The sequence below is a fragment of the Vitis riparia genome, chromosome 13, assembly GCF_004353265.1.
Source record: "Vitis riparia cultivar Riparia Gloire de Montpellier isolate 1030 chromosome 13, EGFV_Vit.rip_1.0, whole genome shotgun sequence".
Taxonomy (NCBI): domain Eukaryota; kingdom Viridiplantae; phylum Streptophyta; class Magnoliopsida; order Vitales; family Vitaceae; genus Vitis; species Vitis riparia.
This window is the reverse complement of record NC_048443.1, coordinates 27,211,891-27,232,491: the sequence shown is the minus strand read 5'-3', so window position 1 is coordinate 27,232,491 and position 20,601 is coordinate 27,211,891. Positions and strand designations below refer to the sequence as shown.

General features: G+C 35.0%; 4 protein-coding genes across 6 annotated transcripts; 1 reads left to right on the top strand and 3 right to left on the bottom strand.

The window, feature by feature from the left end:
- Positions 1 to 189: 189 nt before the first annotated feature.
- LOC117928984 (cytochrome c oxidase subunit 6b-1-like) lies at positions 190 to 13,065 on the top strand. Of its 3 annotated transcripts, none has more exons than XM_034849152.1 (6): positions 190 to 296; positions 3,209 to 3,268; positions 4,896 to 5,210; positions 5,346 to 5,428; positions 5,522 to 5,603; positions 12,659 to 13,065. In XM_034849152.1, the coding sequence occupies exons 2-6, from the start codon at positions 3,227 to 3,229 to the stop codon at positions 12,710 to 12,712; spliced, it is 576 nt and encodes a 191-aa protein (XP_034705043.1). In that variant the 5' UTR covers positions 190 to 296; positions 3,209 to 3,226; the 3' UTR covers positions 12,713 to 13,065. The 3 variants fall into 3 exon arrangements, with proteins under 3 accessions (XP_034705043.1, XP_034705045.1, XP_034705044.1); XM_034849153.1 differs by having other exon boundaries at positions 221 to 318; XM_034849154.1 differs by lacking the exon at positions 3,209 to 3,268 and having other exon boundaries at positions 216 to 296.
- A 748-nt stretch (positions 13,066 to 13,813) lies between these two features.
- Positions 13,814 to 15,365, bottom strand: LOC117928490 (receptor-like protein kinase At5g59670). Its single transcript, XM_034848366.1, has 3 exons — positions 15,254 to 15,365; positions 14,613 to 15,162; positions 13,814 to 14,402 (listed from the first exon to the last, which is right to left on the bottom strand). The coding sequence occupies exons 1-3, from the start codon at positions 15,363 to 15,365 to the stop codon at positions 13,814 to 13,816; spliced, it is 1,251 nt and encodes a 416-aa protein (XP_034704257.1).
- An 817-nt stretch (positions 15,366 to 16,182) lies between these two features.
- LOC117928489 (uncharacterized protein At1g24485-like) lies at positions 16,183 to 17,732 on the bottom strand. Its single transcript, XM_034848365.1, has 3 exons — positions 17,666 to 17,732; positions 16,985 to 17,555; positions 16,183 to 16,798 (listed from the first exon to the last, which is right to left on the bottom strand). Exons 1-3 carry the CDS (start codon positions 17,730 to 17,732, stop codon positions 16,216 to 16,218), a joined length of 1,221 nt encoding a protein of 406 aa, XP_034704256.1. The 3' UTR covers positions 16,183 to 16,215.
- A 1,159-nt stretch (positions 17,733 to 18,891) lies between these two features.
- On the bottom strand, positions 18,892 to 20,414 carry LOC117928488 (uncharacterized protein At1g24485-like). The gene is made up of 3 exons (XM_034848364.1): positions 20,348 to 20,414; positions 19,678 to 20,248; positions 18,892 to 19,501 (listed from the first exon to the last, which is right to left on the bottom strand). Exons 1-3 carry the CDS (start codon positions 20,412 to 20,414, stop codon positions 18,892 to 18,894), a joined length of 1,248 nt encoding a protein of 415 aa, XP_034704255.1.
- Between the last annotated feature and the right edge of the window lie 187 nt (positions 20,415 to 20,601).

The following is a 20,601-nucleotide window of genomic DNA, read 5'->3' as shown; positions in this document are numbered from 1 at the left end:
TTTTTATTTCAATTTTTTGTGGAATTTTTATAGAATATTTTATTAAAATGATAAAATTATATCCCTCAATTCCATTCACTTTTTTTTTTAACCCTAAAAAGATTTGTTTTGGACAAAAATGCCCTCATGTTAAATAATCAAAATATGGGAGAAAATTTATGGAAAAAATGGCTTACTTTTTAAGTTAAAAATTGGGAGAGAGAAGGAGATAGCAAGAGAGGCAGAGCGAGAGAGCGCCCCTCTGGAGTCGACCTTTGGAGTACGCCGACGACGGAGATTTTGCCGTTTCGCTTCTGGTAATCTCTCTTTTTTTCTCAGGTTCGATTTCTGCTCCGTTGATTGAGTTGTTTTCTTTCTGAATTGGATTTTTTTGGGAGGTCCTTTAGGGCTCGGGTTTGAATTTTTTGGTTTCTTTGGATCTGGGTTGTGTTTTGGTGGTGTATTTCACGAGGGTGGGGGATTTGAGGAAGAGTGCGAACAAAATCTGAAATCCACCCTCGATGGATTGGATTTTGGGGTTTTGATTATTTCTCGTTGATTTGGTTTTCGGATTGGGGTTTAGTTTTGCTCATGAATTGGTAGCGAAAGGTTGAATAAAACTTGGGAATCTGGTCTTTGGTGGAGTTGGATTTTTGGGGTTTTAATTTCATTTTTTATAGTTTTGTTTTTAGGAGTGCATTTTGATATTTTTGGATCTGGCTTGTGTTTGGTTGATGAAGTGGGGAAAAGCAGGAAGAAAAGTGAAATAAAACTAGGGACTTTTAGGGATTTGATTTCATCTCTCATTGATTTGTTTTAGGGTTGGGGTTTGATTTATAAGGTATTTGATTTGATTTGTGGTTAGGAATGTATGTTTTGAGGATGAATTTCTGAACAATGTAAGAAAATTGAATTAGTTTCTGAAAATTTAATTTTATTGAGACTTTTTTCTTTAATTTGTACAATTTGTTTAAGAAAATTTAGAATTGCCCTTTTCTTTCAATGACACTTGCATTTGAGCCAAAATGGGTGTGATGCATCCGAATCTTGAATTTGATTCCCTTGATATTAGTTTCTGAAGTTTGATGTTCTGTTTTATTTAATATGCTTTTGGTTTTCTTGGCATTAGTTTCTGAAATTTGAACTTCTTTAGATGTTTTCTTTCATTTTACTATTTTTTTATGAGCAAAGTTTAAAATGTTGCTTGGGGAATAACTTTGGCTGAAGATCCTGGAGTGCTTTTTACTTAAAGAACATAGGATTACACTAATTGATTTCAATATTTTGATTTCTTTCTTATACTTTTTTACAATCTAGTTAGTTCTTGAATAATTGAAAATAAATAAATAAATAAATAAATAAAATAAAAAAAGGAAAAAGAAAAGAGAGTTTGGAATATAGTTTTTATTTCTTTCTATTGATATTAGATTTTAAAATTTGGTATCCATTAGACAGTGTCTAATTTGAATTGTTTCTTTATAAATTGTGTTTCCAATTTTGTTCTAGGGAAATCAAGGTTTATGATTTATAGGTTTTAGAGTTTAGAGCTTAGAGTTTAAGCCATAAGATTTATAGGTTTTAGGGTTTAGATTATCTATTTGTTAGAATATGTGTTATTCCTTTGTTTCTTTATGAAAATTGAGTTGTCATTTTGTTTTCACATAAGTTTTGTATAATTGGTGCTTGTGGTTGGATCTAATTTGAAGTTACAAGTGTTTGTTCTTTTGATCACAAGCACTACAATAGTTTGTTTCTCTTTATTTTTTTAACCTTGGTCCTTGAATAAGGTATTTTGTTTACCTATTAAATTTTAAAAAAACATCTTGTAAATGAATCTTTTTATACCCCATGACATTTTAAAATTAGTCCTATATATTACAAACATTCTTTCTCATCTTTATGAATTTTAAGAAATGGTGGTGATTGAAAATTTCCCTTTGTGGCGATGGATCTTTCCCTTGTATGTATATTTGGTTTTTGTTTTTGTTTTGATGGTTGGCTCAAGAAGAGGGTTCATTTTAAAGGAGAAACTATTATCTTCAAAATGTAATGATTATAACTTCATGTTAGGAAGAGGTATCTAATGCTAGTGCTATTTATCTTATTGTAAAACATTATTAACATGGTGTGGTCTTCTTATGGTCAATAATTTCTGTTTTGATGGTTGGGATCAAGAAGAGAGTTTGTTTGAAGATAATATTTTATCCCTCTTCATGATCCCAACCATCAAAATAGAAAAAAGAAGGAAGCCAAAAAGATTAAAACTAAAAATATGGTTGATTTTTTTTTTTTTTTTTTTTTTTTTTTTTTGTGCTTGTGTAAGGAGCAAAATTGCATATGCATTTCTAGCACTTGAATCTTGGATTTAGGTGTATCAAATCATATAGTTTTTCTAAATTATTTTCCATTTACTTCACACTTTCAAAAACAAAAAAATAGAGATTGTTGATGGATCTTTTTCCTTTATAGTTGATCAACGCACAATCAAAATCAACCCAACTTTGTCTCTAAAATCCATGTTGGGTGTTCCTGATCTTTCCTATAGCCTTTTGTCTATAGGAAAAATCACTAAAGATTTGAGGAGTTCAGTTATATCCACTTCTTTTGATTGCATTTTTCACGACTTCGTAATGAGTATGATTGGACATGCGAAGGAAAAAAAATGGATTGTAGTACCAAGATACTAATTGGAAGACTGGTGTTTTAAGGTCTCCAGGCTTGGTCTCTATCTCTTCTCCAAAAGTTGTCTAATTTGGCTTTGGCATAGTCTTCTAGGAGATCCTTCATTTTGATTATTGAAAAAAGTGTTCCCATCTTTGTCTGAAAACATTAATTGTCTTGATTTTCATTGGGAAGTTTGTGTTCTTGCTAAGCACCACCTTTACTCATTTCCAGTAAAAAATCCTAAACGTCTCTCTCCATTTTGTTTGATGCATTCAGATGTTTGAGGTTCTTCTCGTGTTACAAATAATTTAAATTTTTGATGAGTCATTATATTTATCCATGATTGCACTTGTTCCACGTGTTTATCTCTTGAAATCAAAATCTGAAGTCTCCACTATCTTTCCTATTTCTCATAAATTCATGAGTACACAATTGGGAGTCAAAATATGTGCACTCAAATCTGACAATGGGAAAAAATGCTTTAATAATGACCTGATTGCATGACTCCACTGTTGTGACCAACCCCTCACATTTCTCTCTTTTGTACTTGGTCGCCTCTCTGCAGTTGAAGAACTTAACATCAATGGCTTCAGCCGATGTTGGACAAAATGTCAGTCTGCATGAGGTACTGATTCTTTTTCCATGATTTCAAATGTTTATGCCCAATCAGTCTCTGTTTCTTTTATTTCTTTGAGTTTGCTGGATTTTCATTGAGATATATTGGTAAATTGGGTCTATTCTGTGAAATTTGGGTTGACACTAGTTTCAATCTTTTGTGTTCTCCTCCTTGACTTTGATTTGAGTGGATATGCTGTTGAAGAGGGGAAATGAGATATCAGTGAGTAATTTGTTCTAATGTTGATGATGCGGTTTGGGTGGGTTTTTATTTATTTGTTATTTTGGAACAATAATGAAGATCCGAATTTACAAGTTTTGGTATCGTTTATTTAAAACCCTAATGAATACTAATTTTTGTTATGAAATATTGTAACAGTTGGACATGGAGTAGACATAGTTCTTGTGCTGTGAAGAAGTTGAACTTTTTTGAATGCTTTTTTTTTGGATCAGTATGGCATCCAACCACCATCATTTGGGTGACCCATCCCGGGCTCACCCCCAACATTTTATTTATCCAAAATGACCTGATTTTGATACCTATAAAACAATGATGAGTTTTTGTTTTCGCCACCCAAGCCTATGTTGTCTGCTAACATTAAAAACTATGCAGGTAGTTGCTGAAAAATCATAGGGGATAATTTTATTTTTTATTTTTTATTTTTATAAATTTGCTTCTTATAATCACCATGGGTTCAATTCACAATTGTCATTTGAGTTTGTATGAAAGTGCTAATAACTGCATCAGGGTAGCCTTTCTACTTATTTCTGGTTAATTTGATCCAAAGAAATTGTTCTTTGGTCATTGGCTGTGTTTTCTGTTCTCTAACCAAACTACGATCAAGAGACTTCTCCCTAGACTTGGACAATGTGCATTAATAGTTAGAAACTGTGGGTCGCTATTTTAGCGCCTCTTTGCAATACAATTATACACTTATTGATCAAAAAAAAAAGTTAGAAACTGTATTGCATCTGAAAACAGGTCTTCCAGACAACTAGATGGGTGAAATAAAAAATTAAGGGATTGTGTCCCATAGTGGGCTTGGTTTCTTTTTTCAAATTTTCTGAAATAGGATCCCCAACAAACTGTAAACGATGAATTGTATGTAAATAACTTGCAAGAGAATGGAAAGGAAGTGTGTGCGCGACAAGGAAGGCAAAGGAGGAGGAGGGGGGGAGTCTTCAAACCATCAAAAGTAAGAGTTAGGCTTTGGATTATTTCATTGGGCCAGTGGATTACATAACTTCACAGTCTACTAAAATCAGCTTCAAAGGTCAAGCCATGTTCATAGTTGTGGTGTAATATCATTAGGGCCCATAATGGATGCAGAGTGGGTGATCAATGGAGTGTAAACATGAGTAAAGCTTTTGTCCTTTACAGGGTTGAAGCCTTAATGCATGTTTTGAAATGTTGTTGGTGATATCTGTTAGTATAGAGTTTGTTATTGCAAGGACATATCCTGAATGGATATTTCTTTACTAACATGGTTATGGTTACATTGCAGTTTTTTGGAGGATGAGAACATATAGTGGCCCTCTGCATTTTAGCATTTCCAATAATTATCTCCTTTTCTGTTTGATCATATTATGAATTGGTTTTGGCTGGAAACTTTTTCATATCATACTTTGACATGCAGCACTATATGTTGGGCGATGGGAGAGGAATCGAGAGTGTGGAAAAAAGTGAAGTTAAGATCCCAGTAGATTCGGCTTCTGAGAATGTTGTAACTGAGAAGACCGAGGAAACACCTGCTGTTACAAAAGAAGCCACAGAAGCTGCTCCGACTGCAGCAGAAGAAATTATTGAGGTCACCTCTGCTGCAAGTCATGAAGCTTCTCCTGCTGCCAAAGACATCAGTGAAGCTACCCCAGATGCTGCTGAAGAAAGCAGCAACAATGTTGAAGAGGAAAACTCGGGTGATCAAGAAGTTGAACACACATCGGAAATAAAAGTCAGTATGAATAAATAATTTATCCTTCAAACTTCTTGACTGCATGTGCTAGCTCCTTCGCCTAATGTTCCTGCTGTTCTTGCTCCATCTTTTGATTTCCTGTTTGTTCTATTGTGTACTGTTACTGGATTTCAGCTTGAGACAGCACCAGCAGATTTCCGTTTCCCGAGTACCAACCAAACAAGGCATTGCTTTACCCGTTACATTGAATATCATCGGTAAGTCAAAAGTGTTTTTTTGATTTCCTTTCTCTTAAACTTCACTCCCGCATTTATTAATTAGACAAATTTTCTTTGTACTTATCTGTTCAGGTGCACTGCTGCAAAGGGGGAAGGGGCTTCTGAGTGTGATAAGTTTGCAAAATTTTATCGTTCTCTTTGTCCTGCTGAATGGGTATGTATATTCATGCTTTTGCATGTTAATAGAACCATACTTGCTTTCTTCTTAGGAAATTTTATAATTGTATCCATGGCATTAGCTATATTTTTTGTTCATTTTTCTGCCCAAAGGAAAAGTATATTAAATTACTAAATGCTCGTTTGGATACACTTCATCTGTTTTTTTTTAATAGTAAATAGTAATTGTTATTATATAAAATATAGTAACTCTTATATAAAAAATATGAATTATGCCCTATCCTTTAAAATTCGAGGAAGTAAAATTTTTTTAATACTTCAATTTTTATACCCTTTTTAAAAGCTACTATCTTTTAAGGTATTTCTTAAATATTGTGACATTCCACATCGGATTCAGAAAATGTTTTTGACACTATATATATGAGTTCTTCTTAACAAAGTAGACATGGTTTAAATCCATGAAGGCTATTTGAGGTCAAAGCGGATAATATCTACATGATTTTGTGCGAATCATTACAAATGGTATCAAAGTTGATCCTGATCTCGTATGGGAGTTTGTTTGACCCCATGAGAGATGTCTGTCTATTTGATCCCTAAATCCTGTAGGACACAACTTGGGCTTTATGCCTGCATGGAGGGGTGATTGTGATATCCTACATCGAATTGGATAAAATGTTTTTGACGCAACATATGTATGGACTTCTCTCAACGATGTAGACACATTTTAAATCGTGAGAGCCCTTTGAGCCTAGAGCAAACAATAACTACATGGTTAGGAGCAAATCGCTAGAAAATAGTTCTTACATTTTTTTTTTTTTTGATAGGAAACCACGCGTGAATATATTGATAGAAAAAGAAATACAAAAGAAGGATGATGAATCCTCCCGCCAAAAGTAAAACTAAACAACATGAAAAAATAACAATACACTAGGCCGTCCCATTGGCACTATTGGAACCACCCACTGCTAGCCAATCAAGTTGAAATACGTTAAGGGGGGTGGCCTTAAAACCCGCTGAACAAAAAGCCCAAAAGGACACAAGGAAATGAATGGAATCCCAAAGATTCTTTGAATTCCTAGCTTTGTCCTCAAATATCCTAACATTTTTTTCCCGCCACACAACCCAAATTAAAGCTATACACACGTTTTGCCACAGAACTACTCCTCTCTTACATTTTATATAGGAGTTACTATCATTTTTTATTTTTCTTAAATGGAAAACAATAAGGTATCCAAACAACACCAAAATTACTAAAACCTTTCAGAGTAGAAGGAAATTATTTATTGAACCTTCAAAATTGACACTTGAAGGAAATGATAATGTGATTCTTTCGGCATGCCAATAATTAGCTTTTTATCAGACACATTGCTGATCAATTCATATTGCACACTGTTGCTAGATGCACTTTCTAAACAACCCATTATGGACAAGGAAGGGCGTGAACTCTAGTTGTATTTATGAAAACATCTAACTGTGACCTTTTGTATACATGATCATTGATTCAATTATAGATGGATGTGTGAACTGAATTTTTGATGGAAAATAATATCCCTAATATGCTAACTTTCCTCTTTTTCGGTATCTTATAGCTCTTTTATCTCCTATGTGACTGATTTGTATGTTCAGGTTTTAGATTTTAAGTCTATTGATGTATAATTCTCAAAATTAAGTCATCTTTTAAATGATTTAACTTTCATAACCATCATGCAATTTGAAATGCATGAAGTTTTCAAATTGCATTTCAGCTGTAAGAAAGTAATTCTCAAGTCACTCATATTTTAGTTGACAAAATCTCAGGTAGGGAGATTTTCTACTTCTTACCTTGGTTTACCTCTGAGGGCACTTCATAACTCGTGTTGTGTGGGATGCAGTAGAGGAGAGATATAGAAGGAGATTGACTTCTTGGAAAAAATAGTTCTTATTCAAAGGAGGAATATTAGTCCTTATAAAGAGTACTCTCTCAAGTTTCCCAATCTATTTTATGTCTTTCTTTGCAATCCCTAGAAAAGTGAAGACTAGATCAGAGAAAATTTAAAGAGACTTATTATAAGGTGATCTTGGGAAAAGAAAAAAGATGCATCTTCAAAGGTTTGCAAGGATAAGAGGTTTAGAGGATTGGGAATTAGGAGATAGGTCTTAATCAAGCCTTACTGTGCAAGTGGTTGTGGAGGTTTGCTATTGAGCAATAGAGCTTGTGGAGAAAGGTTATCCAAGCTAAATTCGAGGAGTTGGAGAAAGGGAGTTGGGAGGTTGAGTCCATGAAAGACATCAGTAAAGGGTATGGAGATTTTAGTCTCAAGCTTGCTATCCGAATAAGAAATGGTAGATGTACAAAATTCTGGTGATTTAAATGGATAGGGGAGAATTGGTCAAAAGATGCTTTCCCTGTGCTTTTTAGGATAATTTATTCTAAGAAAGGAGTGGAGGCCATTGGTGGGTTCAATTTAGAAGACTCTTCCAAGATTCGGAGTTAGAGGAGGTGTCCAAATTTCTGGCTCTCATTTTCCTTGTGAGAGTGCAAGGAGATGACACTGTACTGTGGAAAGAGACTAGGAGGGGAAATTTCAGTGTAAAGCTGTGTTACAACTCTTTATGTGATGAGACTAATATAGTATTCCCAACCAAAGAGATATGAGGGTCTTAAGCTCCTCCAAGAACGTGTTTTTATGAATGAGAAATTGTTTGAAGAATGACCTTAATTGTAGATATTTTAATGAAGGGGGGTTGTACAATGGTTAATAGATGCAACCTTTGTAAAGACAACAAAGTATCTTGATCCATTGTGAAAAGAGGATTGTTTTGGGTGTTTCTCTTAGTAGTCTTTAGCTTGAATCTTGGGTGTTTCCAACTTCAATGAGAAGTCTTCTCTTTGAGTGGAAATTAAGGGATTGGATGAAAGAAGAATTGTTTGGCATATAGCGCCCATTTGTTTGTTTTATTGTATATGGTTAGAGCGTAACTGAAGGATATTCAATGAAGAAGAGCTCTTAGAGCAAAGGTTGAAGGTGGTCTTCAATTTTTTTTTTTTTTTTTTTTTTCATAAGCAAATAATGCAAATATATTTAAGACGCCAAAAGACGATGAACCAAAGTATAAGGGATGTAATAAAGAGTGCCTAAAATCTGGTTGAAGATAGTTTTCATTAAAGTCCTTTTGGAGTGGTCCTAGGTTTTGTTGCAAATGGAGAGCTTCTCTATGGTGGATTTCTTAGATTCCTTGTTTTGTGGTTATGTTGGCTTGTTATGTCTATTAATTTCATGATTGAAGCATTCATGATTATTTTGATTGCTGAATTGAACAATAAGTAATTCACCAATAATGTATATCAATCATTTTTATTTGAAAATGTAGTTGATAAAAAAAATAAAATTATCCTTCATATTATGGCATTAAAACTCCAATGGTTGTAGTCTGATTCACTAGCTTGGTGACAATTGGGAGAGGCAATCAACACTAACTATTAGATTGAATTTATGATCTATGAGATCCTAGCCTCGATTGACATAATGCTAGAAATCTTTATTACAGTCCAATCCATTTACCATTCCACATAGTTAATAAGGATTTATAAGCACGTGAAAAACTATTCAAGGGTGCAATCCTATTTTGTAGCCTCAATTTTAACAAAAATAAGGCTTCCCATCATTGATTTGACCACTCATTCCTTACCAACTACTTCCTGAAAAAAGCTTGCATTATTCCTTTTGACTCACATAAGTTGTAGTAAGTACAAATTTTGAACACTATGTGCAGTGGAGCATTGTAGATGTTCTAGTGGGTGCATCGGATATGGAGCACATCTAATAGCTCGTTTAGGATAGCTTTCTATTTTTATTTTTTTTAGTTGGGAGTTGAAGTTAAAGTCACAATTTTTAAAAGGCAATGTTGGTATTGTAAAAATTTTATTAAAAATTAAAGAACTTTTTACATGTAACAAAATAAAGCTTCTAGAAGAAGTAACATTTTTCTGACTTTCATATTAAACTATTTTTTAAGTCATAAGCTCTTTGAACAAAATTAGCCAAACAAGCATAGAAACTTTTATTACACTTAAAAAAGAGCTTTTAATTTCTTAAAAGTTACTCTAAACAAGACCTAATATTTTTACTTTAGGTATATTAATTATTTTTAAATAAAACTTTAGTAAGTACAAGCAAAGAGCTACACTAAAGAGGGGAGGCAATTGTCTTGTAAAAAAACATAGATAAACTAAAAGATCCAAGGAAGAGAAAACAAAAGTCAAAGGGGAGAAGCTTCCAACAAAAACTAAATTGGAGGCTCCACCCTTGCTTGGGAATCTTCAAGAGTTGGATGGTCTTGGGAAGAGATGTTGCATACAAGGAGGTTTACAAGCCAAACGTATTATTTCAGTTGAAGAGAGATAATATATTTCTATAGAGGGGACACTTAAATTGATTAGATGTACTACCTTGTGCAACCTACCAATCTATTACATGTCGTTGCTTGTAATTCCTAGAAAGGCCAAATTGAGGTTAGAGAAGATTTAAAAGGATTTTCTTTGTGGAGGTAGGACTTTGGAGAAAAAGCCTCATCTAGTAAGATGGTTGTTTGTTTGCATTGAGAGGAGGAATGGGAGATTGGGTAGTACATGTCTCTCTCTTCTAAATCGAGCTCTCTTTGGTGAGTGGAGTTGGGAATATGTTTCTAAAGGGAATGGTTTTTGGAAGTAGATTATAAAGGGGAAGTACAAGATGAAGGAAGTGCGTTCAACACTCTTGCGAAGTGAGAGATAGATGATTACGATGTTGGAGTATGAAAACCTATAAGGAAGGAGTATGATCTTTTCTTTACTAGAGCCTCCTTTGAAGTAGATAATGGTAGGAGGGTTGAGTTTTAGAAGGACAAATGATGTGGCGAAGAGCCCTTGTGTATTTCCTTCCTCTCCTTATATGCGATGACTTTGTCTCAAGAGGCTTGGGTGCCTGATTTATGGGAAGATTTAGAAGTGCGGGGTCATTAGAATCTGTGTTTCTCTAGGCACTTCAACAATTGGGAGCTGGACATTGTTGAGACTTTCTTCTCTAGATTGCTAACGGGTGATCTGTAAAGATTCTTAGAAGGGCGTGTCTTTAGTTAAATCTTTCTATTTGGTCTTGGAACTCAAGAGGTCAATCTCCTTTCGAACAATGTCATTTGTAATCCATGAGTCCTCTCCAAAGCAAGCTTTTTTGCTTGGGAATCTAGTTGGGGGGGAGTTTTGACATCAAATCATCTTCAGAAAAGATGGTGGCCGCTAGTGAATAGATGTTTTCTTTGTAAATTTAAGGGGGAACCTATTGATCATATTTTACTTTAGTGTATCAAGGCAAGAATTCTATACCATCTTTTGTTCTCCTTATTCAATGTAGTTTAGGTGATTCCCTCTTTGTTGAAAGAAACTCGATTAAATTGATATGACTCCTTTGTAGGGAGGAAAAAAAATAAGGCATGGAAAGCACTCCTCTGCATTTTTTTAACAATTTGGTGGGTACAAAATCGAAGAGCATTTGAAAATAAGGAAAAGACTACTCAAAAGTTAAAACTTTTGTTCCATTGCAATCTCTCAGCTTGGGTTAGCATGTACGCGAGTGGAGACTGATGCCTTTAATTGATTTTGTACATTAGGTGGGGTTATTTGGTGGCTTCTTTTTTGAGGCCTTTTGATGAGGGAAAGTCTTTTAAAGTCTATTCAAGAAGGAAAGGAAACTTAAAGAAAGACATAAATAAACCTTAAGTGGGATTAATATTAGTTAGAATTAAATTATGATTAGTATTTGTTAGAGTTAAATTAGGATTAGCTAATTAGGTTATAAGATAATTAAAATTAGAGGCATAATAGGTTATTAGTATCCTAGTAAACTTTGGATTTTTTAGAGAAGCCTATAAATAAAGCTAATCGATGTAAATCAAAGTAATAAATTGATTGATGTTAATAATATTATGTTTTTTAATTGCACTTCTTGCAATCCTCAATTGTGAGACTCTATTGATTTTCTTCTAGGTGAGACTCCTAAATTGCCTTAATGAGATTCTTTAAGGTTTTCAACTCTTCTTCATCATATCTTCTTTCTCTCTATTTTTTATTTATTTTTTCTCTCATAAACTTATTCATTTTGCTCTCCTTACATCCTTTAAATAAAAACCTTAGTCCACCTACTTAAGTGTGGGCAACCATCTTATGCTTGCCCTACATCACCTTTCTCTAAGGTGGCTCTTTATGTACTTTGCATAACTTTTTTGTTATTATATTATACATACCTTTCTTTGCCTATAAAAAAAAAAATTGTTTTTTTTGGGTTAGGTGATTGATTATTCCTGAAAGAACTGCTGGAAGCATTATTCCCTTAGCTTGTTAGATTCATCTAGTGACCTGCTAATGATCCTCGATTAGGTTCTTATATCTCAAATCACTGCCAGAAGCATTCTTCTTTAGCTTATTAGATTCGCATAGTGATGTGCCTATTATCCTAGAAAAGCTATCTTAAGGGCAGCACCAGAAACCATATGTTCAGGCAGAACTAAAATCTTTTGAACACATTCAATCATGAAGCAATAGTTGTTTATCTTGTATAACACTGACTGGATGATCTAATTGCATGAACATATTTATCCAAAAATCTCAGTATCTCACAGCAGCTGGGTACTGAAGAGAAACCACAAATGCTCACATTCCAAAAACTATTGAAAGCCAATATTGCATACTATGAAGAATTACAGTATTATTTTAAGCCTAAATCATTTGATAATCTCTATCTCCTTGTATCCGGAAATTCATAATAGGGAGCAGGGGAACTATTGTCATATCCCTAAAAGTGATGATTGATGAAAAAAATTATGTGTTCTTTGTTATAGAGTATAACTGGTAACTGCTTTAATTCTACTCCAGGTGAAGCAAAATTTGACACAATGTTGTTATGGAGTTCTTGCATGGTAACCCGTGAATCATGATCATGAACTATAAATCTTTCTTCTTTATGTAGATTATATTTTCTTGTTTGAGGATGCAGCCAATTTCTGTACTTTTTTTCATTCAACTTAGCTCTTTAAGAATTGCCGTCTAAGCTGACTTTGTTTGATTGGTTATGGTTGCAGGTAGAGAGATGGAACGAACAAAGGGAGAATGGCACCTTTCCAGGTCCTCTGTAGATGGTGCCCTTATAAAAAAAGGTCCAAATCCGGTTTCTTTCTTGCCATTTTTATATCCAAGTTGCTATTGAGTCCGCCAGATGAATTTCCTGGCATAGAATGGAACAGGACTGTGAGGGAAACTACTACCTGGATGATTTAAGTTAATAAAATTTTTGGCTAGGTCTGTCGGAGCTAGTTCTAATCAAAGTACTGGAATTTTGTTGCAAACTAAGTTAGTTATTGTCCTTTTTGATTTCTCTTTCTTCCAATCTTTGATGCTTCCAGTTGTTTTGGAACAATAAGAGGTATTGAATGTAGCACATTAAAACTTGAGCAGTTAAATATGCTGATATCACTTGCACTCTTGCGTATGGCACTTTGTCATCTCTCATTGGATTGCTGCTTCAGCTTTGATATCCAACCAATACAGGAAACAAAGCTTGCTAACTGTGCTAAAGGCTTTGTCTACAACCGGCTTTTGCCCTTTATCTTGCTGCAACCGGTTAGTATTCTACTACTTGTATATAATAGTAATAGTGAAAGAAAGGCCTTGCTTTTCGGCAAATTTTAGGTAAAGTGCCCGAAGAAGGCAAGAATAATATTTTCATAATTGGACATTGTACACTGAGGTAGAGCTTTTCATTTTGCGAGAATTCAGTAACATAACCTCAAGATAGAAAATATTGTTAAATACGTCCAATATGATAAATTAATATTAAATTGAGTTTCACAAATTAATTAAAATGTTAAGAATGTGTATCAAATTCCCATTTAGAATAAGGAAGAGAGAGATAAGATAGAGATGTGAGGAAGAGTGAGTCATTGGGTAGAGGTGTAAATGCGAGGAAGAGTAAGAGATACTTAGTGGAGCAAAAGGAGGATTTGTGGTTCAAGCTGAAGATACAAAGGAATTCAATAATTGTATCCAACTCTTTTCTATTTCTATCATATAATTGAATGTTCTCTCTTGTTTGTGTGGTTTGTTTTATTTTTGTATTATTTCTTTAATATGTTTACATCAAAGCAAAGAAGAAGGCAAAATAAATTTAGAACACAGATATAACAACAGTACCCCCACCAATAAACTTAAAAATATAAACGTAAAAAATAAATAAAAAATTATATCTCTAAAGCAAGGACATATAAAGCTTGAATCAAAATAATACACAAAGTAAAGAAACTCTCACATGCAGTGATGGAGGATGCTCCTCTATGATCCTCCATATCTTCCCATGTAAACATTTCCATGGCACTAAGCATAGGTGGCAATTTGGACTCATACGTGGCCGCCAAAGTTACATTAACGACGGACCCAGCTTTAACATTAATACGCTGTGAATAAGCAACTTTGCATGAGCAGCTTTTGAACTTCACAGGGTCGCTTTGCGGACTGCCATTGATGTAAATCTGAGTTATCCTTGGAGCAGTCCTAGTATTACTGCCCTCATGTACTTGACACGAATGATCTGAGAAGTAGAAGACAAAGCGTGCTACTTGTGGGATCAATGGAGGAAGGGGAATTGACAAGATTATGGGATCGGAGGGATTGATTGGTTCAATGGAGTCTCCGACAGCCGCCATAGGTGGCCTGTTTTCTATCTCTAACGTAGTATCTGCTGGCATGGTGGAAACCTCCCGGCAGTTGGGTGGTGTTGCCCCTCGTGTCCATATGCGGTTGAACATATCCCCATGTAACCCTGACGTGAATCTGTCCTCCACAAATAGAGTCAATGAAAAATATTAGCAAAAGTGAAAAGATACCAAGGAATTTACATTTTTTTTTATTTAGCTTATTATAAAATATGTGAGAAAATTAAATATAATAATATTTAATCTCGTATGTGTAGTGGTCGTCCTAGAACCGAGGAGAGGAATGAAACCATGAATGCACAAAAGCAACCAAGTTAATTCAACTCACCTCACTTCAGGGCCACCAAAGTTAGTCCTAGTGACTAGATGGATGGTCGCATTGGACGTCAACTTGGGAAACAATTTCACCCACATGGGCACGGCCTCTAGTGAAGAAATGAAGGGCGCTTCTCCTTCCCTAGTCTGTACCAAACACACACTAATTTCTCCTGACCTATGACTCATATAACTGATCTCATGGTATACCGGCGACCCATCCATCGATGAAGTGTTCACCGTCGTCCACATCTTACCCTCTACTGTAAGATTAAATGTCGGCGGCCTGGACAAACCATCATAGTTTCCATAGAAGAACCCGGCGCGTATAATGTATCTTAGAGTTAGTTTATATACTGGAAGTTTGTAACAATGTTCTTCTGACAGAACATCATGGAAGGATCGTAGCGTGTTCATTTCTTCGAGGTCTTGCTTCTCCTGAACCTTCCTGTTGAAGCCCGTTTTGATTAATCTCCCGTCCGGTTCCCATACAATTAAGTTGTTGCTAAGGCGAGGATACTCGGCACCACAGTCAATACTCAACCAGCCCGTTGTATCGAAAACTAATAAGATCAGACAAAATATTGATTAAGTCGAGCTTTGATATCAAATTGATGGATTCATTTCTATGGTTGGAAGTTACAAAATACATACCTTGAGAACCAGCTTTGAGGAAGTGAAAGGCCAGGAAGAGCAGCAGAATCTGTTGGAGTTTCTCCATGGAGAGGGTACGTTTAGCTGCTGTTTCATATTTGTAGGGAGTCATATATATTTTGATGGTGATCAATGGGGGTGGAGTCCAACAAGGAGATGTGCCTAGAGGAAATCGATGGAGGGCTCCTTTGTAAGCTTCACCAAACGTAACTTTTGATGGGTTAGTGTTTCATGATTCTGACTGAGACAAAATATATAAACAAGTGTTTGAAAATTTTGGATTTTAGTTTCTAAATTACGTTAACTAAGTTGCGGTTAATTTATTTATACTCGGGAATAATTTTTAAAAATGTTATTTGAAAAGAGTATTTAATAACTGTTTTTATAAAAAGGATTTTAGACAACAAAATTAGAGAAGTTCTTAAGTATAAAAAATAGTTTTCACAACTTATTTTTCACAAATTTATTATGTATTTATAAGTTTTCGAAATATTCTACTTATAATTTATACTTTATAAAAAATAATAAAAAATATTTAAAATTTATTTTTAAAAACAATCTATTTTCAAATTGTTAAATGATATATTTTGAGTTAAAAAGAATTGTCTATTTTAAAGACTCGAAAATTATTTTCAAGGAAGTCCTATTTTTAAATATTTATCTAAAATATAAAAAGTAAAAAGTTTAAATTTCAATTTAGAATTTAAAGAGGAGTATACACATAATATTTTTGTATGGATATTTATCAAAATGTAGACATATTTAGAAAAAAAAAAGTCTATTTGTGATTGATGTTTATAACAAGAACAAAGTCTTCTAACTAATGATTGAAAATGCCCCACAAGATTTTTAAAAGCGCTTTTGAAAGGTAAGAAAAGCACTTGGAGTAATGCTTTCCTTTCATTATTCTTCCATTCTTTCATGCTTAACAGTCTGAGTTACAATATTGATGAAGTCATGAATTATAATACAACTACCAAATAGAGAATATGAGATAAAATAATGTACACAAATATGAGAAGGAGAGGTGTGGCTGCGGAGGGTGGTGGAAAAGCCGGCACCTCATACTTCTCAGAATGCCTTGTAAACACTTCCAAGCCGCTGATCATGGTTGGTAAGTTGGAATCTGGATCAGGGGCCAGGGTTATGTTGATAGTGGGACCCATAACATCCACGGGGTCTATGGTAACAACCCGGGACTTGCCCCACTCGAATGTAATGTTGGACTTCAGCTGACCGTTGATGTAAATTTGGGTAGCCCTGGTACCGATGATGCCGCTGAGCTGGGATTGGGGGGCTGGATTAGAGAAGTAGAATATGAAGTATGCTGGATGTGGGCCATCGAGAGGAGGAAGATCAACGATTAGGAGGATGGGATCAGAAGCGTTGATGGATGCGATGGAGTCAGCCAAGACTGCAGTGGGTGGGGCATTTTGTAATGGCTCGATGAGGTCTGGCATGGTGGAAACATTCTCACAGCCTTTTGGTGTTGATCCACTCGCCCATATGCGATTGTAGGAATCGTTGCTATCATCCATTGCAAACCTTGCAGACAAGAAAAATTGAATCTAAGAAAAAGAAATTCATAAATTTCAATTTTAGCAGGCAAGATAAAACACTTCTTTTTCTAAAATAGAAAATATAATTTTTTTTTTTAATATATTCACTTCAACCTCTAATTAGACTATATAAGGATAACCATATCCAAAATGATCAAAATTCTTAACTCACCTCACTTCGGGGCCACCAAAGTTGGTCCGAGTGACGAGATGGAAGGCGGCGTTAGGGTCATTGTCTGATGTTACAGGGAATGGAACCATCTGTGTATACTGGGGAGTCGTTATTGGCATGAACTCCAGTGAAGAAATGAAGGGCACCTCGCCTTCCCTGGTTTGCACCAAGCAAACATGATTTTGAGATTGATCACGAGACACATAGATGGCTTCATGGTATATCGGGCCCCCATCCATCGACGAAGTAGTGTTCACCGTCGTCCAATTTTTGCCGTTACTAGTGAGATCAAAGGTCGGCGGCCGAGAGAGACCATCATAGTTACCATAGTAGAACCCGGCTCGAACAATGTAGACAGAGACGTAAGATATGAAGAATATACTATAACAGTTTGACTCTGTCCCATTAGGGAAGAACCGAAGTGTGTTCATTTCTTCGATAGGTTGTTTCTGCGGAACCTGCTTGTTCAAGCCAGTTGTGACGAACCCATAGTCGGTGTACCAGGGCATTGAATAGCCGTCAACACTAGGTCGTTCGCTACCACAATCGATATTCCACCAGTCAATAAAATCTGAGAAACAATTAATAGATCATCATTAGGCCGTCCCTTAGTAATCAAGCATTAATATATAGAAGTTTTATACATGAAATGTGGCATGGGTTAATGGAAGTTTTACATACCTTGGGAGGCAGCTTTAAGAAAGTGAAAGGCCAAGAAAACCAGCAGTACAGGCACTAGTTTCTCCATGGAAAGAGGAAGCCAGGGAGGGATGAGAAGAATTGAGCAGGCTTACATATATATATATATGGGTGTTTTGACAAGCAAGGAAATAGCCGGCTTAGATGGAATCGATGGAGAGGGGCCTTTGTAAGCTTCACCAACAGCTTTTAATGAGTAAGAGTTTGATATTAATGTTCTATACACTCGAGGTTTCAAGTTGAATCAATCTACAATGGCATCATATATATATTTGTTTTGAAGTTGTTTGTATGATTTCTAAAATAAGATAAGTATTAAGTGGCGCTTGTGTTTTTTTACTTAATACTAAATAGAATTTAAAACTTAATAATGTTAAGTGTGAAGTTACTTAATTTTTTTAATATTTTATATATATATATATATATATATAAGTATTAAAAATATATAAACAAGTGTTTTAAAATTTTGGATTTTAGTTTTTGAGATACCTAAGAGAAGTTAGTTTATTTATCTTAATAAATTTTAAATATCCATTTGAGAATAATTTTAAAAAAAGTTCTACTATTTTAAAAATGGGTTTTATAAAAGGTATCCGCGACAAGTTCGAGGAACTTAAATATAAAAAATGTTTATTTTTTTACTTAATTTTTACAAAGGTATTATGTATTTATATATAACGTAAAAGTTTACAAAATATTCTACTTGCTTAGAATACTCTATAAAATACAATGAAAAATATTTAAAATTTATTTTTAAAACAATCTATTATCAAAACAAATTCTTAAAAGAAAATCATTTTTTAGCAAAAGTTTATTAAATGATATATATATATATATATATATATATTTTTGAGTTAGAAATTGTCTAAAATTATTTTCAAGAAAATCTTATTTTAGGATATTTATTTAAAACATAAAAAGTAAAAATTTTGAATTTCAATTTAAAATTTGATATATACATAATATTTTTGTATGAATATTTATCAAAATCTAGAGATATTTAGAAACAAAAAAAAAACCTATTTGTGATTAATGCTTATAACAAGAACAAAAGCCTTCTAATTAATGTGTGAAAGTGAACCACAAGAATTTTAAAAACACTTTTAAGAGGTAAGAAAAGCACTTGGAGTACTGCTTTTCTTTCATTCTGCTTCCATTATTTCATGCTTAATTAATAGTATAAGTTACAATATTTATGAAATTATGAATTATAATACAACTACCAAGAGAACATGAGCTAAAATAATGTACACAGATATGAGAAGGAGAGGTGTGGCTGCGGAGGGTGGCGGTCCAAAATTAGGCACTATGCGAACCCGTGGAGGATCCGGCGCCTCATACTTTACATAATGCCTTGTAAACACTTCCAAGCCGCTGATCATGGTTGGTAAGTTAGAATCGGGATCAGGGGCTAGGGTTATATTGATAGTGGGACCCATAACATCCACGGGGTCTATGGTAACAACCCGGGACTTGCCCCACTCGAATGTAATGTTGGACTTCAGCTGACCGTTGATGTAGATGTGGGTAGCCCTGGTACCGATGATGCCGCTGACCGGAGATTGCGGGGCTGGATTAGAAAAGTAGAATATGAAGTATGCTGGATGTGGGCCATCGAGGGGAGGAAGATCAATGGTTAGGATGATGGGATCGGAAGCGTTGATGGATGCGATGGAGTCAGCCAAGACTGCAGCGGGTGGAGCGTTTTCTAATGGCTCGATGAGTTGTGGCAAGGTGGAAATATTCTCACAGCCTTTTGGTGTTGATCCGCTCGTCCATATGCGATTGTAGGAATCACTGTAATTATCCATTGCAAACCTTGCAAACAAGAAAAATTGAATCTAAGAAAAAGAAATTCAGAAATTTCAATTTTAGCTACCTGTTTTTTTTTTTTTTTTTTTTTTTTTTTTTTTTTTTTTAACAAAAATTACTTTTGAGAATTTTTTTTGTACTTGTTCACTCTTTTGTCAAATAGATTTTAAACCTAAGCTCACCTCACTTCAGGGCCACCGAAATTGGTCCGAGTGACGAGATGGAAGGCGGCATTAGGGTCATTGTCTGATGTTAAAGGGAGTGGCACCATCTGTGTATACAGAGGATTCTCTATTTCCATGAACTCCATCGAAGAAATGAAGGGCACCTCGCCTTCCCTGGTTTGTACCAAGCAAACTTTCATACCATATTCATGATACACATATATGGTTTCATGGTATATTGGCCCCCCACCCATCGACGAAGTAGTGTTCACCGTGGTCCAATTTTTGCCGTTAATCGTGAGATCAAAGGTGGGCGGGCGAGAGAGACCATCATAGTTACCATAGTAGAACCCGGCTCGAACAATGTAGCTTGTGAAGTAAGGTGTCAACTCTACAAGATAACAGCTTTGCTCTCTCGACCCATTAGGGAAGAACCGAAGTGTGTTCATTTCTTCGATAGGTTGTTTCTGCGGAACCTGCTTGTTCAAGCCAGTTGTGATGGACCAGATGTCGGGCAACCACATTGAACGGTTGTAATCAACACGACGTTGTTCACTACCACAATCGATATTCCACCAGTAAGTAAATTCTGAGAAACAATGAATAGATCATTAGGGGTGCGTCTCTTAGGACTCAAGCATTAATAGAAGTGTTATATATGAAATATGGCATCTGAAGTTCTACGTACCTTGGGAGGCAGCTTTAAGGAAGTGAAAGGCCAAGAAAACCAGCAGTACAGGCACTAGCTTCTCCATGGAAAGAGGGAGCCAGGAAGGGATAGAGAGGAATTGATCAGCAGGTTTATACACATGTAAGTGTTTTGACAAACAAGGAGATAGCAGGCTTAGATGAAATCGACGGAGGGGCCTTTGTAAGCTTCACCAACAACTTCAATTTTAATGAGTAAGAGTTTGCTAATCCAATCGGAGAAACAATTGAAAG

Coding starts and splice junctions, on each gene's coding strand:
- LOC117928490 (XM_034848366.1), bottom strand. CDS start 15,365: ATGACTCCCTACAAATATGAAACAGCAGCTAAACGTACCCTCTCCATG. Junction 15,163..15,253: donor CCTCAAAGCTGGTTCTCAAG/GTATGTATTTTG, acceptor TGATCTTATTAG/TTTTCGATACAACGGGCTGG. Junction 14,403..14,612: donor TTTGGTGGCCCTGAAGTGAG/GTGAGTTGAATT, acceptor TGTGGAGGACAG/ATTCACGTCAGGGTTACATG.
- LOC117928984 (XM_034849152.1), top strand. CDS start 3,227: ATGGCTTCAGCCGATGTTGGACAAAATGTCAGTCTGCATGAG. Junction 3,269..4,895: donor AAAATGTCAGTCTGCATGAG/GTACTGATTCTT, acceptor TTTGACATGCAG/CACTATATGTTGGGCGATGG. Junction 5,211..5,345: donor AACACACATCGGAAATAAAA/GTCAGTATGAAT, acceptor ACTGGATTTCAG/CTTGAGACAGCACCAGCAGA.
- LOC117928488 (XM_034848364.1), bottom strand. CDS start 20,414: ATGGAGAAGCTAGTGCCTGTACTGCTGGTTTTCTTGGCCTTTCACTTC. Junction 20,249..20,347: donor CCTTAAAGCTGCCTCCCAAG/GTACGTAGAACT, acceptor ATTGTTTCTCAG/AATTTACTTACTGGTGGAAT. Junction 19,502..19,677: donor TTCGGTGGCCCTGAAGTGAG/GTGAGCTTAGGT, acceptor CTTGTTTGCAAG/GTTTGCAATGGATAATTACA.
- LOC117928489 (XM_034848365.1), bottom strand. CDS start 17,732: ATGGAGAAACTAGTGCCTGTACTGCTGGTTTTCTTGGCCTTTCACTTT. Junction 17,556..17,665: donor TCTTAAAGCTGCCTCCCAAG/GTATGTAAAACT, acceptor ATTGTTTCTCAG/ATTTTATTGACTGGTGGAAT. Junction 16,799..16,984: donor TTTGGTGGCCCCGAAGTGAG/GTGAGTTAAGAA, acceptor CTTGTCTGCAAG/GTTTGCAATGGATGATAGCA.